Below are 14,337 nucleotides of genomic sequence, written 5' to 3' on the forward strand. Positions count from 1 at the left end.
GAAGTGCCAATCCACAGCAAAACAGGAAATGTTCAAATGTCATACACTTTCTGGATTGACAGACAAGATCCCATGGAATCTCGCAAGAACTCAGGGGCATGCTCACACTCAAACAGGAAGTGTCAATTTATCAGTCAGTAAAACAGGAAATGTTCACATGTCAAACACTTCCTGGCATGGGTGAAGCTAAAGAGGAGGCCGGGGTTTCACTGGACTCTCCTGGAATCTGATTTGACACAGATGATTGACATGTCACAGCACCACACGTCTGATTGAAAGAGCTGCATTTTCAAATCAGTGAGTCACATTGACTGCTAGGTTCCTCCTGTCCAGTAGTTTGTGCTGTGTACCACAAAAAGTTCTAATCCACCTTAAAGGAAGAACCGAGCACGTCTTTTGAACTATGGACTTCTAATCACACCAAACTTATATTGGTGAGTGAACCACCGTATTTTATGCCAGAAATGGGGTCCAGGTTGTTAAAAGCAGCATTTCTCCTTTAATTCGGGTGGCTTATTGTTGTTGGCTTATTAGTGCAGCAGATAACTGACACAATCCTTCAAATGGTGATACAAGCATCAAATTCAGCACAAAGACAGCTGGAGCAAAATTAATGGAGCAACTTTAACTTTTGACCCCTGTACAAACTGAAACTGACCTTTGTCACCATTCTTCATGCTTTTACCTCATAACTCCATAACATTCAGTCACAGATAGTCCAAACTATACCTTTTTTGGAATCTATATGATCCGGCAAATAATGTGGTAAGAGTTTTCTATATGATTGGATCATCTTTTAATTTAGACCAGGGGTGGGCAACTTGTTCCAGAAAGGGCCAAGAGGGTCCAGGTTTTCTTTGCAGCCACTGATTCCACCAGGTGATTTCACTGATTAAATCAAAATCAAATCAATTTTATTTATATAGCACCAAATCACAACAAATAGTTGCCCCAAGGCGCTTTATATTGCAAGGCAAAGCCATACAATAATTACGGAAAAACCCCAACGGTCAACGGCCCCCTGTGAGCAAGCACTTGGCGACAGTGGGAAGGAAAAACTCCTTTTTAACAGGAAGAAACCTCCAGCAGAACCAGGCTCAGGGAGGGGCAGTCTTCTGTTGGGACTGGTTGGGGCTGAGGGAGAGAACCAGGAAAAAGACATGCTGTGGAGGGGAGCAGAGACCAATCACTAATGATTAAATGCAGAATGGTGCATACAGAGCAAAAAGAGAAAGAAACACTCAGTGCATCATGGGAACCCCCCAGCAGTCTAAGTCTATAGCAGCATAACTAAGGGATGGTTCAGGGTCACCTGATCCAGCCCTAACTATAAGCTTTAGCAAAAAGGAAAGTTTTAAGCCTAATCTTAAAAGTAGAGAGGGTGTCTGTCTCCCTGATCCGAATTGGGAGCTGGTTCCACAGGAGAGGACCCTGAAAGCTGAAGGCTCTGCCTCCCATTCTACTCTTAAAAACCCTAGGAACTACAAGTAAGCCTGCAGTATGAGAGCGAAGCGCTCTATTGGGGTGATATGGTACTATAAGGTCCCTAAGATAAGATGGGACCTGATTATTCAACACCTTATAAGTAAGAAGAAGAATTTTAAATTCTATTCTAGAATTAACAGGAAGCCAATGAAGAGAGGCCAATATGGGTGAAATATGCTCTCTCCTTCTAGTCCCCGTCAGTACTCTAGCTGCAGCATTTTGATTGATTACAGCATTGCAACTGATTCCATTTGCTCAAAGTGATATTAATCAGTGAAATCATCTGGTGGAGTCAGTGGCTGCAAAGAAAACCTGCACCCCCTTGGCCCTTTCTGGAACAAGTTGCCCACCTCTGATTTTGACCCCTGTGTAATTCTTCAATTGACCCCTACCTGGCTGCCTATTGAAAATTCAAGTGGCCAATCAGTTTTTTTTAAAAGAGCTAATGTCTATGGATTATTTGTGCCATGTAAGATGCTGCTCCTCAGTGTTTCTCAATTGCCCTCAAAAGTATTGGAACACTTGGTATTTCACACATTTTAATGTTTATTCCATTTCAAATACATTTTTTTTCTCTAATGATCTTCCTTAACTCAAACTGAAAGCAATATATATATTTATATATATATATATATATGAACAAATTAAAACGTGAAAGTGTTCCAATACTTTTGGAGGGCACGGTATCCTAACCTTATGATGAGTGCAAAGTGAGTGTGGTATTATTATTGTTTTGTTTAAGAATTTTTGATTTTCACTGTTGCTGCACTTTGTGTCAAATCATAGTCAGATTGTATATCATATTGATATGAAAATTCAGTAAGGTATATCTTCTATTATACATTCCAAATCTAAGGTGGAACTCTACTAGTGTTTACTAAGGTACACATAAATATCTTTAAAAAAAAAAGAGAGAATGGAGCCACTTAGGTGCCTGGTCTTGAGAACCAGGGATGGTAGGTTGAAAAGCATTTTTATCCCATGGGAACTCTCCCTACCCACCTAAGCGGGTTAAGAATATGGACAGCATGTATATAAGTGACATTTACATGACAATTTATATGACAATACTGAAATACCATAATTTGGCCATATTGTACAACCCTACTGTCAACTAGCTGACACGTTTTAGTCATGCTCATGCTCCCAAGAACAATTCTACTGAAAAAAGTCTGAAGGACCTAAAGGACATGGTTAGATGGGGAGGAGCTTTTCCAGGTATGTGAGAGGCAAATAAAGAAAAAATGTGCTTAAAAAGGTGGAGGGTCTGGGAGGGGGGGGGGGGGGCTTGGCTCCCCCTAAAAGTTCAAAGGTTTTTGCCATGCTAATGCTCCCCTGAAGCATTTACTCAAAATAAAGTCTGAAGGACCTAAATGACATGGTGAGATGCTGACGAGCTTCGCTCATTCATGTCCAAGACATATGCATATTATTGAAAAACTGTGGTGTGATTTTAAGTGGGCTGTCCATGCCTGGAAACCAACAAACCTGAGATGTTTTGTAAAGAAGAATGGTCCAAAATACCTTCAACCAGGATCCAGCCTCTCATTGGAAGCTATAGGAAGTGTTTAGAGGCTGTTATTCCTGCAGTAGGAGGATCTACGAAATATTGATGTATTTTTTTTTTTCTGTTGGGGTGCCCAAATTTATGCACATGCCTAATTTTGTTTAAAGAATTATTGGACACGTTCTGTAAATCCTATAAACGTCATTTCACTTCTCCAATATCACTGTTTGTCTGCTATATGGTATATTTAACTGAAATTTCTGATCCACACAACCAATGATTTATAAAGAAAAATCATGAAAATTATCAAGGGTGCCAAAACTTTTACATGCAACTGTATGTTTTTTGTTGTTGTTGTTGTGTGGCAACTTGGATCCTTGAAAACTATTTGACCTGACAACTGCTTGTCATAGCCGTGTGTTTTTTTAAACATTATTATTTTGTAGGGCCTATGGTTTTGTCAGATTATGGGGTTGTCGGGTTGTTTTCATGTTCTGTCTCTTGCTTTGTCTTTCTGCTTGGGTATTCTCTGTCCTGTTTCTTCTTGTCTTCCTCTCTTGGCTCTTGGTGGTGGGTGTCTCTCTCTAGTTCTGGGAGCTTCTCTGCACACCTGTGCTTGATTTGTAGTAATCACCTGGATGCTTATAAGCTTCACTGTTTGCCTTTGCTCTTCACCAGATCGATGTGCCTAGTGCCTTCTTTCCAGCTCAGTTCTTGTTCTCTTGCCTTGCTTGTTTGTCTCATTGTTTTTTTGACTACCTGCCAGTGTACCCCGACCACGCCTTGTTGCCTGATGCTTTTGATACTGTTGCTCTTTTTGGACTGCTTTTTTGTGTACCGACCCCAGCCTGTGTATCCAGTAAACGTCCTGTCTCTACTGAGCTGTGTCCCTGCGTTTTGTATTTGCATCCAGCCTGTCCTGCGTATCGAGCCTGTTAGATCGATCTGGCCCGATAGGTAGGACAGGAATAGAAGAAGAAGAAACAGGACAGAGAAAACCCAAGTAGAAAGACAAAGCAAGAGACAGAACAACAACCCGACAACCCCAGAATCTGACAGGTTTTGGATGTATTTTGGCAAAAGGGTATTTTTGATTTGGAAAAAAGAAATATAAATAAATCCTTTAAAAAGATTAAGGTGCTCAATACTTTTCAAATCACTCTTTTTAAGTTATTTTATTTTACGTAAAAAAAAAAAAAAAACACTTTATTGAAACTCAAGATCATACTCCTTTTCTGACCTGTTTTGGTTCAGACACTGTTGTTGAAGGTCCTTTTTCTGAAAGAAATATGTAATTGAAGCTCAAGGTCATACTCTTGTTTCTGACCTACTGTTTTAATTCACAAAGCACTAGATTACCCCCCCCCCCCACCCCTTTAAAAAAAAATCTTGTGAAATCACGACAGCTGAAGGACCAAATCACTGATATTGAAGCGCATTTTCTGAAATGTGCAATTGAAGTTCAAGATCATACACCTGTTTCTGACCCGCTAAGGGCCTTTTCTGAAATATTGCAGATCAAGGTCATAATTATATTTCTGACCAGCTATTTTAAGCAGCACGAAATATACATTAATCTATTCGTTCATGATGTTGTGACAAAAACCGCCTCATTTTCGTCACGGCAGCACAAATTCATTCTCATTCATTCCGTGATGGCTGCATGAAATTAAAAGTGAACCGGGGGGGGGGGGGGGGGGGGGGTGTCAGGGGTGGTTATGGTGAGGGTGGGGGGAAGGAGTAAGATTAGGTTATGGTTAAGGTTAGGGTTGGGGGTGGGAGTAGGGTAAGGAATAGTGAGTTAAAAAAAGCTCCGTCACGAAAATTTGACTCATTTCGTCACGGGAGCACAAAAAAAAAAAACGTGAGACTGGGCTATTTAATATCTTGTTAATGGATCAGATTGAGCTCCGCTGTGTGTGTGCACTGACACAATGACTTGTGTGCAAAATGAGCATTTAGGCACAACGCCAGCTCACAAAAGAATGATTTTGCAGTATATAATGGATGAACACAAAGTTAAAAGTTGTATCACAGTGTCAAAGTGGCTGAGTGTTTAAAGCCGTGGAAGAAATAATGCCAGTCAAGCCGTGAGGACCACAGAGCTGTTCAGGAACACAGAATGAAAGCACGCAAAAGAGCGATTTTGCAGACATAATACAAAGTTAAAAGTTGTATCACAGTGACTGTTAGCCGTGGAAGAAATAACGAAAAAAAAGTTTTTGTTTTTGGAAGTGATCCACAGTTGCAGCAGCAGGTGTATATATTTAAAGCGGCCACCTCATAGTGGTGTCTCTTTTTTTTGGAAGTGATCCACACTTGCAGCTAACTAACTCCTGTTAGGTCCTGGATTTGACCTACTTTTTCAAGGGTGAAAATATTTTATTAAACAAATACAAATATAAAATAAAATGTCTACTGCCAAGTCACTCTTGTTTACATACCCTGTGTTTACTTACTGTAAACACAACTGAAATGCAAGGTCACATGGGTTTATTTTTTTTGGGGGGGTGGGGGAGCTCGGGGGTAGGGTTACATTAGAGTCTCTTGATTGAAGAGAGTGATGTCAGCTCAGAATACGACGCCATTTTGGTTTCAACTGCACTAAACTAATGAATGAACCTTTTACGTTTTCAACATTTTTAAAATCATTTAACCACATACAGCAACACATCCAGGTACAGGTACTATCAAAATAAATATCAAAATCATTAAGCGATCAAATTGACATAAATTTTCTATTTATGATGATTTATTTAATTAATCTAAAGCCTATTGTGTATGTGTACAAGTAAGGTCTGTGCTTTAACTTATCTGTTTTAATCTGTTTTTGTTTATTGTGTTATTATGCTGTTTTAATGGTATATATTAAGGGAATGTGCAACATGCTGATGAATGTTCCATAGGCATGCAAGCAGTGTACTGTTTGTTGTTGTATTTATCGATTTTGAGACAGGAATGTTTGCAAAGCACTTGAAGTCCAAGACAAATTTCCCTTTGGGGACAATAAAGTATATCGTATCGTATCGTATAGTATCATATCTTCTCCAGACTCCGTGCTGCAAAGTTGCGGACATTTCCGATCCTTTTATAATCTGCATGCACACTGCAAGAACTATTAAAATAGGATAGCAGACGAAGGTGTAAAAGCAGAAAAATGTCAAATCACAGCCAATTGTGTCTGATTTAACAGGTGCACGTCCAGACTGAGGGTCCAAGTCTGACCACGGTGTGAAAAAAATAAACGGTCGGGCTTTTAAGCACAGGAATGAGTCTGGTCCCACTTTACTCTAATCGGCAAGTCTGAGTGCTGAATTTTAATTTGTACCTCTGTTACTGTGCACGTCCAGACTGCAAGGGGTTTTTAATGGAAATACATTGCGATCGGAGGGGACATTTTATCCGATGTGAGCAAAAAATCCATTATACAAACTCTGATATATACGGTTTATTACATGGAAAACGATACAAAAACATTGGGACTGTTTCTGTATCGTTTTTTGTCCAGTGATAGCAGTCACTGGAACCAAGATGACACCACGAGTCATGTGACCATGTTTTTCACTCATCATGTCGTTTACTCTCTCAGTCAAGGGACTCTAGGTTACATGCTTCCTTTTTTGAAACAGTGCTGTTGTTCTGTTCGTGTGCACATGTGGGTGTTCCTGGTCTTAAGGTTTATTCAGTTACAGTGCATCTGAAAAGTATTCATAGCACTTCACTTTTTCAACATTTTGTTCTGTTACAGTCTTTTTCCAAAATGGAGTAAATTCATTCTTTCATTCATTCAATCTTTGTCTCATCAGACAAGAGAATTTTGTTCTCATAGTCAGAGTTCTTCAGGTGCCTTTTGGTAAACTCCAGGTGGGCTGCTATGTGCCTTTCACTGAGGAGTGGCTGCCGTCAGTGAAAAGCCACTCTACCATACAGGCCTGATTGGTGGATTGCTGCAAAGACAGTTGTCCTGGAAGGTTCTCCTCTCTACACAGAGGAATGCTCCAGCTCTGACAGAGTGAATATCTGGTTTTTGGTCACCTCCCTGACTCCACCTCTCTTCTCCCCCGATTGCTCAGTTTAGACAGGCGGCCAGTTCTAGGAAGAGTCCTGGTGAAAATGAACTTCTATCATTTACAAATGATGAAGGCCACTCTGCTCACTGGGACCTTCAAAGCAGAAGAAATGCAGTGGAAACCGAAGGCACCTGAGCTTAATTTTGATCTTCTTGGCAAAGGCTGTGAATACACGTGATTTCTTAATTTCATTTATATATTTTTTAATATCTAAAACAAACAAACAAACAGAAAAACAAAAAACAACTTTATTTCATATTATGATTATGGGGACGAGTGTAGAATTTTGAGGAAAAATTCATTTAATCCATTTTGGAATAAAGATGTAACATAAAAAAATGTGGAAAAGTTCAGGGCTGTGAATACTTTCTGCATGCACCCTATATGGAAGGAATTTTTGATACATTAGGACCTTATTTGAGCTCCAGGTCCCAGTTCTTGCCCACTCTTTTAAAGTCACAGCGCTGCATTGGAAACTAAAATAAAAAACACACTTTTCAAATCCTCATATTGAAGAACCTTTTCACAAATCAGGAGTTGAGTTCAAAGATAAATTACTGTTCTTTGACAAAACTTTTTCAGAGGAGGGCGAGTGATGCTTCTGGTCCAACATAAGCCACATGTCCCAAATCACCCAAGGACCGAGGGATAATAAAAGCAATGCGTGATACTTTTTGACAAAGTAAATTCCATGGGATGAAATTTAAAATACCACCATATTATTATTGTGTTACATCCTTTACTCCAAAACAAGAAATCAATAAAGAAATTATTGAATTTCTGTGCTGCCTGGTGCTGCACGTCCACCTTTGGCTGGGAAGATGTGTTGTCTCGGGGTAGATTTTTAGGTCTGAAAATGATTAAAAAGAGCAATAATTCTGGATATGCATTTCCTGACTGTGTAGTAATTTCCCTAAGCTGCAGTTGGAAATGATAATACTATCACTTTGCCTTTGACATTGCACAAGATAAAGCAGCAGGGTCCAAATACGAGGGCTGTCCGTAAAGTATAGGTCCTTTTTATTTTTTTCAAAAACTATATGGATTTCATTCATATGTTTTTACGTCAGACATGCTTGAACCCTCGTGCGCATGCGTGAGTTTTTCCATGCCTGTCGGTGACGTCATTCGCCTGTGAGCACTCCTTGTGGGAGGAGTCGTCCAGCCCCTCGTCGGAATTCCTTTGTCTGAGAAGTTGCTGAGAGACTGGCGCTTTGTTTGATCAAAATTTTTTCTAAACCTGTGAGACACATCGAAGTGGACACGGTTCGAAAAATTAAGCTGGTTTTCAGTGAAAATTTTAACAGCTGATGAGAGATTTTGAGGTGATTCTGTCGCTTTAAGGACTTTTCACGGTGTGAGACGTCGTGCAGCGCTCTCAGGCAGCGTCATCAGCCTGTTTCAAGCTTAAAACCTCCACATTTCAGGCTCTATTGATCCAGGACGTCGTGAGAGAACACAGACGTTTCAGAAGAAGTCGGTTTCAGCATTTTATCCGGATATTCCACTGTTAAAGGAGATTTTTTTAATGAAAGACGTGCGGACGGGTCCGCGCGTCGGGACGCAGCCGACGCGGTGCGGCGGCACAGGAAAAACACCTCCGTGTTGATAACCATTTGTTAAAATCCAGTTGGCTTTTGATGGCTTTCAGTGGAGTGAGTATATGAGAAATTGTTTATCAGCTGGAGATGTTCCAACTTGTCCTTAAGGCTTCCAATGGAGGTGTTTTTCCTGTGGTGGAGTGTCGCGGCGGCTGCGTCCCGACGCTGCAATCCGCCCGCACGTCTTTCATTAAAAAAATCTCCTTTAACAGTGGAATATCTGGATAAAATGCTGAAACCGACTTCTTCTGAAACTTCTCTGTTCTCTCACGACGTCCTGGATCAATAGAGCCTGAAATGTGGAGGTTTTCAGCTTGAACAGGCTGATGACGCTGCCTGAGAGCGCTGCGTGACGTCTCACACTGTGGGAAGTCCTTAAAGCGACAGTATCACCTCAAAATCTCTCATCAGCCGTTAAAATTTTCACTGAAGACCAGCTTAATTTTTCGAACCATGTCCACTTCGATGTGTCTCACAGGTTTAGAAAAAATTTTGATCAAACAAAGCGCCAGTCTCTCAGCAACTTCTCAGACAAAGGAATTCCGACGAGGGGCTGGACGACTCCTCCCACAAGGAGTGCTCACAGGCGAATGACGTCACCGACAGGCGTGGAAAAACTCACGCATGCGCACGAGGGTTCAAGCATGTCTGACGTAAAAACATATGAATGAAATCCATATAGTTTTTGAAAAAAATAAAAAGGACCTATACTTTACGGACAGACCTCGTATGTTGCTTTTATAGGTAGGAGCTGTCTCATTCATCATGTGCTAATACCCAGAGCTCTCTGTAATCCCTGTCCATAAGTCACCGTGGGTCGTCGGCCCCACCACAAAGAAAACCACAGGATACAATTTTGTACCAGAGCATTGCTGAAAAAAAATTAAAAATAAGCAAACATCCTCAGACATTCAAAAAAATGAAAATAAACAATAGCAGAATTGCAATTTATATAACAAATTGGTTATTATTTAGTATGATATTCCATTACAGAGTCTGTGGAAATACAGTGTGCATAACCAGTTTTTTTTTTTTTTTTTTACATATTCTTCAGGATACAAATAAAACTTAACATGTTACAAATATATAAATGTTTTTTAAGACAATAAAACATAGCAGATGACAAAAAAGGAAGGTAGGCAGGGATATGGCAGCTTATACATGGCGGTCGGACAGCATTTGTCAACAGTTTTGAGCGACTTTTGTTCACTGAACCACAATAACAAAATGGGAACGAAGTGAATACGTGGCAGCTGGGAACTATTTACCCCAAGAAATACTTAGTAAATAGTTCAGTCTGTTAGTGGTGATGTTATACTCAAACAAACAATTCTTTCGTTGTACTGGCAGAATAAAGTGCACTGTCAGTCATTGGAAGTTACATTGCAGACTTTTTTAAATATTCATTTTATTAAAGCCCCTGCTGCTAAACACCAGTAAATTGGCACCATTGGAGTTTTTGAGAAAGCCTTTCATACCCCTGCCTCCTCATTTGCACAATTACTACCAATCAGCTCAGACTGTTTCGTTCGATCAGACCACACAATGTTTTTTTTTTTTAAACACTGAAATAATGTGCAGGATCTTGAAGCTGAGACCATCCTGCTGTTTTTTTTTTTTTTTTTTTTTTTATAAAAACACAACAATCACTTACAGCGATGATAAACGCCATTGTAGAAGAACAGTTTTGCCCTAATTTAAAATCAGAAAAAAAATTTCCTCATCAGTTTCCAGTCCTTTTGTTTTAATTGAGATGCACGAGTCCCATCCATTCTTCTTGGCACTGCTGAGAACTCTCCAGCACGGGGACTAATGCAGCTGCATGCAGGATTCAGAACTTCTATAATGACTACAGTATTTCACTTTATGATTTCTCTCGACAGTGGAACCACTGACCCCAAATATTATAACTTCCAAATGATTCTTGACATTCTACAGCCAGCTCACATGCACGACAAAAACGCTGCTTGTCAAAGACATTTACATTGCAGTGAAGTTATCGCCCAGTTTTGGAAATGTTCAAAAAATGTTGATAAGCTGCAAACTACTGACAAGTTAACCACAAGGCTGTTGCCAGATGTGGCACAGTGTTGGTCGTAAAGGCAGACAAGAAACAACAACAACAACAGCAGAAAAATCTAATGAATCCATCTCATCCAGTAGTTCAGATGATTTTTCAAAATAAATGCTAAAATTTTGCATGTCTCCTTACTAGAATGATGATAATAAATTGATTGAAGTTTTATTAACTTTGATAGACCAGATGAATACAATTGTTTTTTTGTTTTTGTTTTTTTACTTAGGAAATAACCCCATCACATTCATGATAAAATTAGGAGCAGGTGCTGCTTTTTTATCATCAGATTATGTGTGGTTGACGTTTCATGTCGCTTGAACTGATCGTGTCAGTTTCTTTCATTTCCAGAAGTGAAGTTGAGCGGCCAACAAAGCCACTTGTGTGAATCGCTGTTGCACCAGCAGTCATTGCTACCTGTGGCAATACTGTAATAACACGTGTTACATGTAAACAACTTTTGCCTCATTTTCATCCTACATGTGAGAGAGCTGTGACAAAACATACAACATGATTATGATTTTTAATCACGTTAAAATCTCCTATTTTTATTTTTTTTTTTACCTACACCAGAGGTTATGCTTTCAGCCATGCCTGCTGTTGATTTGTTAGCAAGAATACCCAGAAAATGAACTGATTTTGATCAAAGTGAGAAGGCTGCATCAGATGTGGAAAAGAAAGGATTACATTCTGGGGTAGATCTTCAGAAAGGAGGTCATGAAATGTATTTCAATTTAAAAAAGGAAAACAAATCAAGGCATCAAAAATGGTAAATTGTAAATGGACTGCATTTATATAGCGCTTTTCCATCTGCATCAGATGCTCAAAGCACTTTACAATTATGCCTCACATTCACCCCGATGTCAGGGTGCTGCCATACAAGGCGCTCACTACACACCGGGAGCAATAGGGGATTAAAGGCCTTGCCCAAGGGCCCTGAGTGATTTTCCAGTCAGGCGGGGATTTGAACCCATGATCTTCTGGACTCAAGCCCAACACCTTAACCACTAGACCATCACCTCCCAAAATAAATAGATTGTCATGAAACATGCTGATAGATTTAAAAACTTCAGAACAGATTCCATTAAAGTTTACAGATAAAGAAGTGGAGCCAGGAAAGGTTTGTGAGATAGAGCATCTTGAACTTGCCATTGGTTTGCACGCTAACCAACAATATAAGAAATATGGAAATGCGACAATTATGCAATACTTAAAAAACGACAACACAACAGTAAATTTGTATTAGTAAATGAAGTAAATATGTACTCCCTTTGGTACTCAAATCTTTCTCTGAGACGTTGATGAGTACGGAATAATTTGTCAGCAAAAAAATAAAAGCTCACTTGATTAAATAATAAAATAAACATTCAAGTCAAACTAGTCATAAAGAAATCAATCAATCAATCAACTTTTTTTCTTATATAGCGCCAAATCACAACAAACAGTTGCCCCAAGGCGCTCCACATTGCAAGGCAAGGCCATACAATAATTATGAAAAACCCCAACGGTCAAAACGACCCCCTATGAGCAAGCACTTGGCCACAGTGGGAAGGAAAAACTCCCTTTTAACAGGAAGAAACCTCCAGCAGAACCAGGCTCAGGGAGGGGCAGTCTTCTGCTGAGACTGGTTGGGGCTGAGGGAAAGAACCAGGAAAAAGAGATCGATCACTAATGATTAAATGCAGAGTGATGCATACGGAGCAAAAAGAGAAAGAAACAGTGCATCATGGGAACCCCCCCACAGTCTACGTCTAAAGCAACATAACCAAGGGATGGTCCAGGGTCACCCGATCCAGCCCTAACTATAAGCCTTAGCGAAAAGGAAAGTTTTAAGCCTAATCTTAAAAGTAGAGAGGGTATCTGTCTCCCTGATCTGAATTGGGAGCTGGTTCCACAGGAGAGGAGCCTGAAAGCTGAAGGCTCTGCCTCCCATTCTACTCTTACAAACCCTAGGAACTACAAGTAAGCCCGCAGTCTGAGAGCGAAGCGCTCTAATGGGGTAATATGGTACTACGAGGTCCCTAAGATAAGATGGGACCTGATTATTCAAAACCTTATAAGTAAGAAGAAGAATTTTAAATTCTATTCTAGCATTAACAGGAAGCCAATGAAGGGAGGCCAACACGGGTGAGATATGCTCTCTCCTGCTAGTCCCCGTCAGTACTCTAGCTGCAGCATTCTGAACCAACTGAAGGCTTTTTAGGGAACTTTTAGGACAACCTGATAATAATGAATTACAATAGTCCAGCCTAGAGGAAATAAATGCATGAATTAATTTTTCAGCATCACTCTGAGACAAGACCTTTCTGATTTTAGAGATATTGCGTAAATGCAAAAAGGCAGTCCTACATATTTGTTTAATATGCGCTTTGAATGACATATCCTGATCAAAAATAACTCCAAGATTTCTCACAGTATTACTAGAGATCAGGGAAATGCCATCCAGAGTAACGATCTGGTTAGACACCATGCTTCTAAGATTTGTGGGGCCAAGTACAATAACTTCAGTTTTATCTGAGTTTAAAAGCAGGAAATTAGAGGTCATCCATGTCTTTATGTCTGTAAGACAATCCTGCAGTTTAGCTAATTGGTGTGTATCCTCTGGCTTCATGGATAGATAAAGCTGGGTATCATCTGTGTAACAATGAAAATTTAAGCAATACCGTCTAATAATACTGCCCAAGGGAAGCATGTATAAAGTGAATAAAATTGGTCCTAGCACAGAACCTTGTGGAACTCCATAATTAACTTTAGTCTGTGAAGAAGATTCCCCATTTACATGAACAAACTGTAATCTATTAGACAAATATGATTCAAACCACCGCAGCGCAATGCCTTTAATACCTATGACATGAAATGGAAACCTTAAGAGCCAAGCATCTTTTGTAGTGAGTACAGTACTGTGAAAAGTTTTAGGCACATTTAATGAACTGGAAATTGATGACATGCTCCCACATATCTACTGTTTCTAAATTAGAAAAAATGTATATAATCAGATTTTTACAATTATTTAGTTATTGAGTGATGGTTGGCGATGGTTCTTGTGTTGTTTTGCACTGTGCTGTACACCCAGAGGTGGGACAAAGTTACTGTCAAGTCATTCTCAAGTCATGAATGGGCAAGTCTCAAGTCAAGTCTCAAGTTAGCTTGCAAACAATTGGTGGTCATTATGACTTGAGACTTGCCCATTCATGACATGAGAGTGACTTGCTGGTGACTTTGTTCCACTTCTGTGTACACCTGCAAATTAAAAAAATAATAATAATAACATGAGGTTTGTAACTTAGTAACTGATTAACTCCTTAATAAAATTATAAAAGGAGAAACTTGATTTGACTTTCTCTTGCCTCACTGGTGAAGAAGCTCAACTATCACATACAAGCGTACGCTATGGCGTGCCTAAAACCTTTGCACAGTACTGTTGGTGTGATAGCGTAGAGGACAAAGAGTGCATTTGCAAGTGAAAAGAAAGTTATTGACTCTGACAGCGCTGGCTCTCCTGGAATGCACATACTAAGTAAGTATCTCTTGTGTTGATACCTCGCTCTCCACATCTTAAATTCAGAAGAGAATTATTGTCTTCTTCAATATGCAGAATTC

The 14,337-nt window shown here is 39.7% G+C and overlaps 1 protein-coding gene across 1 annotated transcript; it reads right to left on the reverse strand.

The window, feature by feature from the left end:
- Positions 1–12,535: 12,535 nt before the first annotated feature.
- On the reverse strand, positions 12,536–13,432 carry LOC117520198 (the record flags this gene model as incomplete). The annotated part of the gene is made up of 1 exon (XM_034181517.1): positions 12,536–13,432. A coding segment is annotated over one exon (897 nt), but the record flags the coding sequence as incomplete, so codon positions are not given.
- Between the last annotated feature and the right edge of the window lie 905 nt (positions 13,433–14,337).

The sequence above is a fragment of the Thalassophryne amazonica genome, chromosome 11 (assembly GCF_902500255.1).
Source record: "Thalassophryne amazonica chromosome 11, fThaAma1.1, whole genome shotgun sequence".
Taxonomy (NCBI): domain Eukaryota; kingdom Metazoa; phylum Chordata; class Actinopteri; order Batrachoidiformes; family Batrachoididae; genus Thalassophryne; species Thalassophryne amazonica.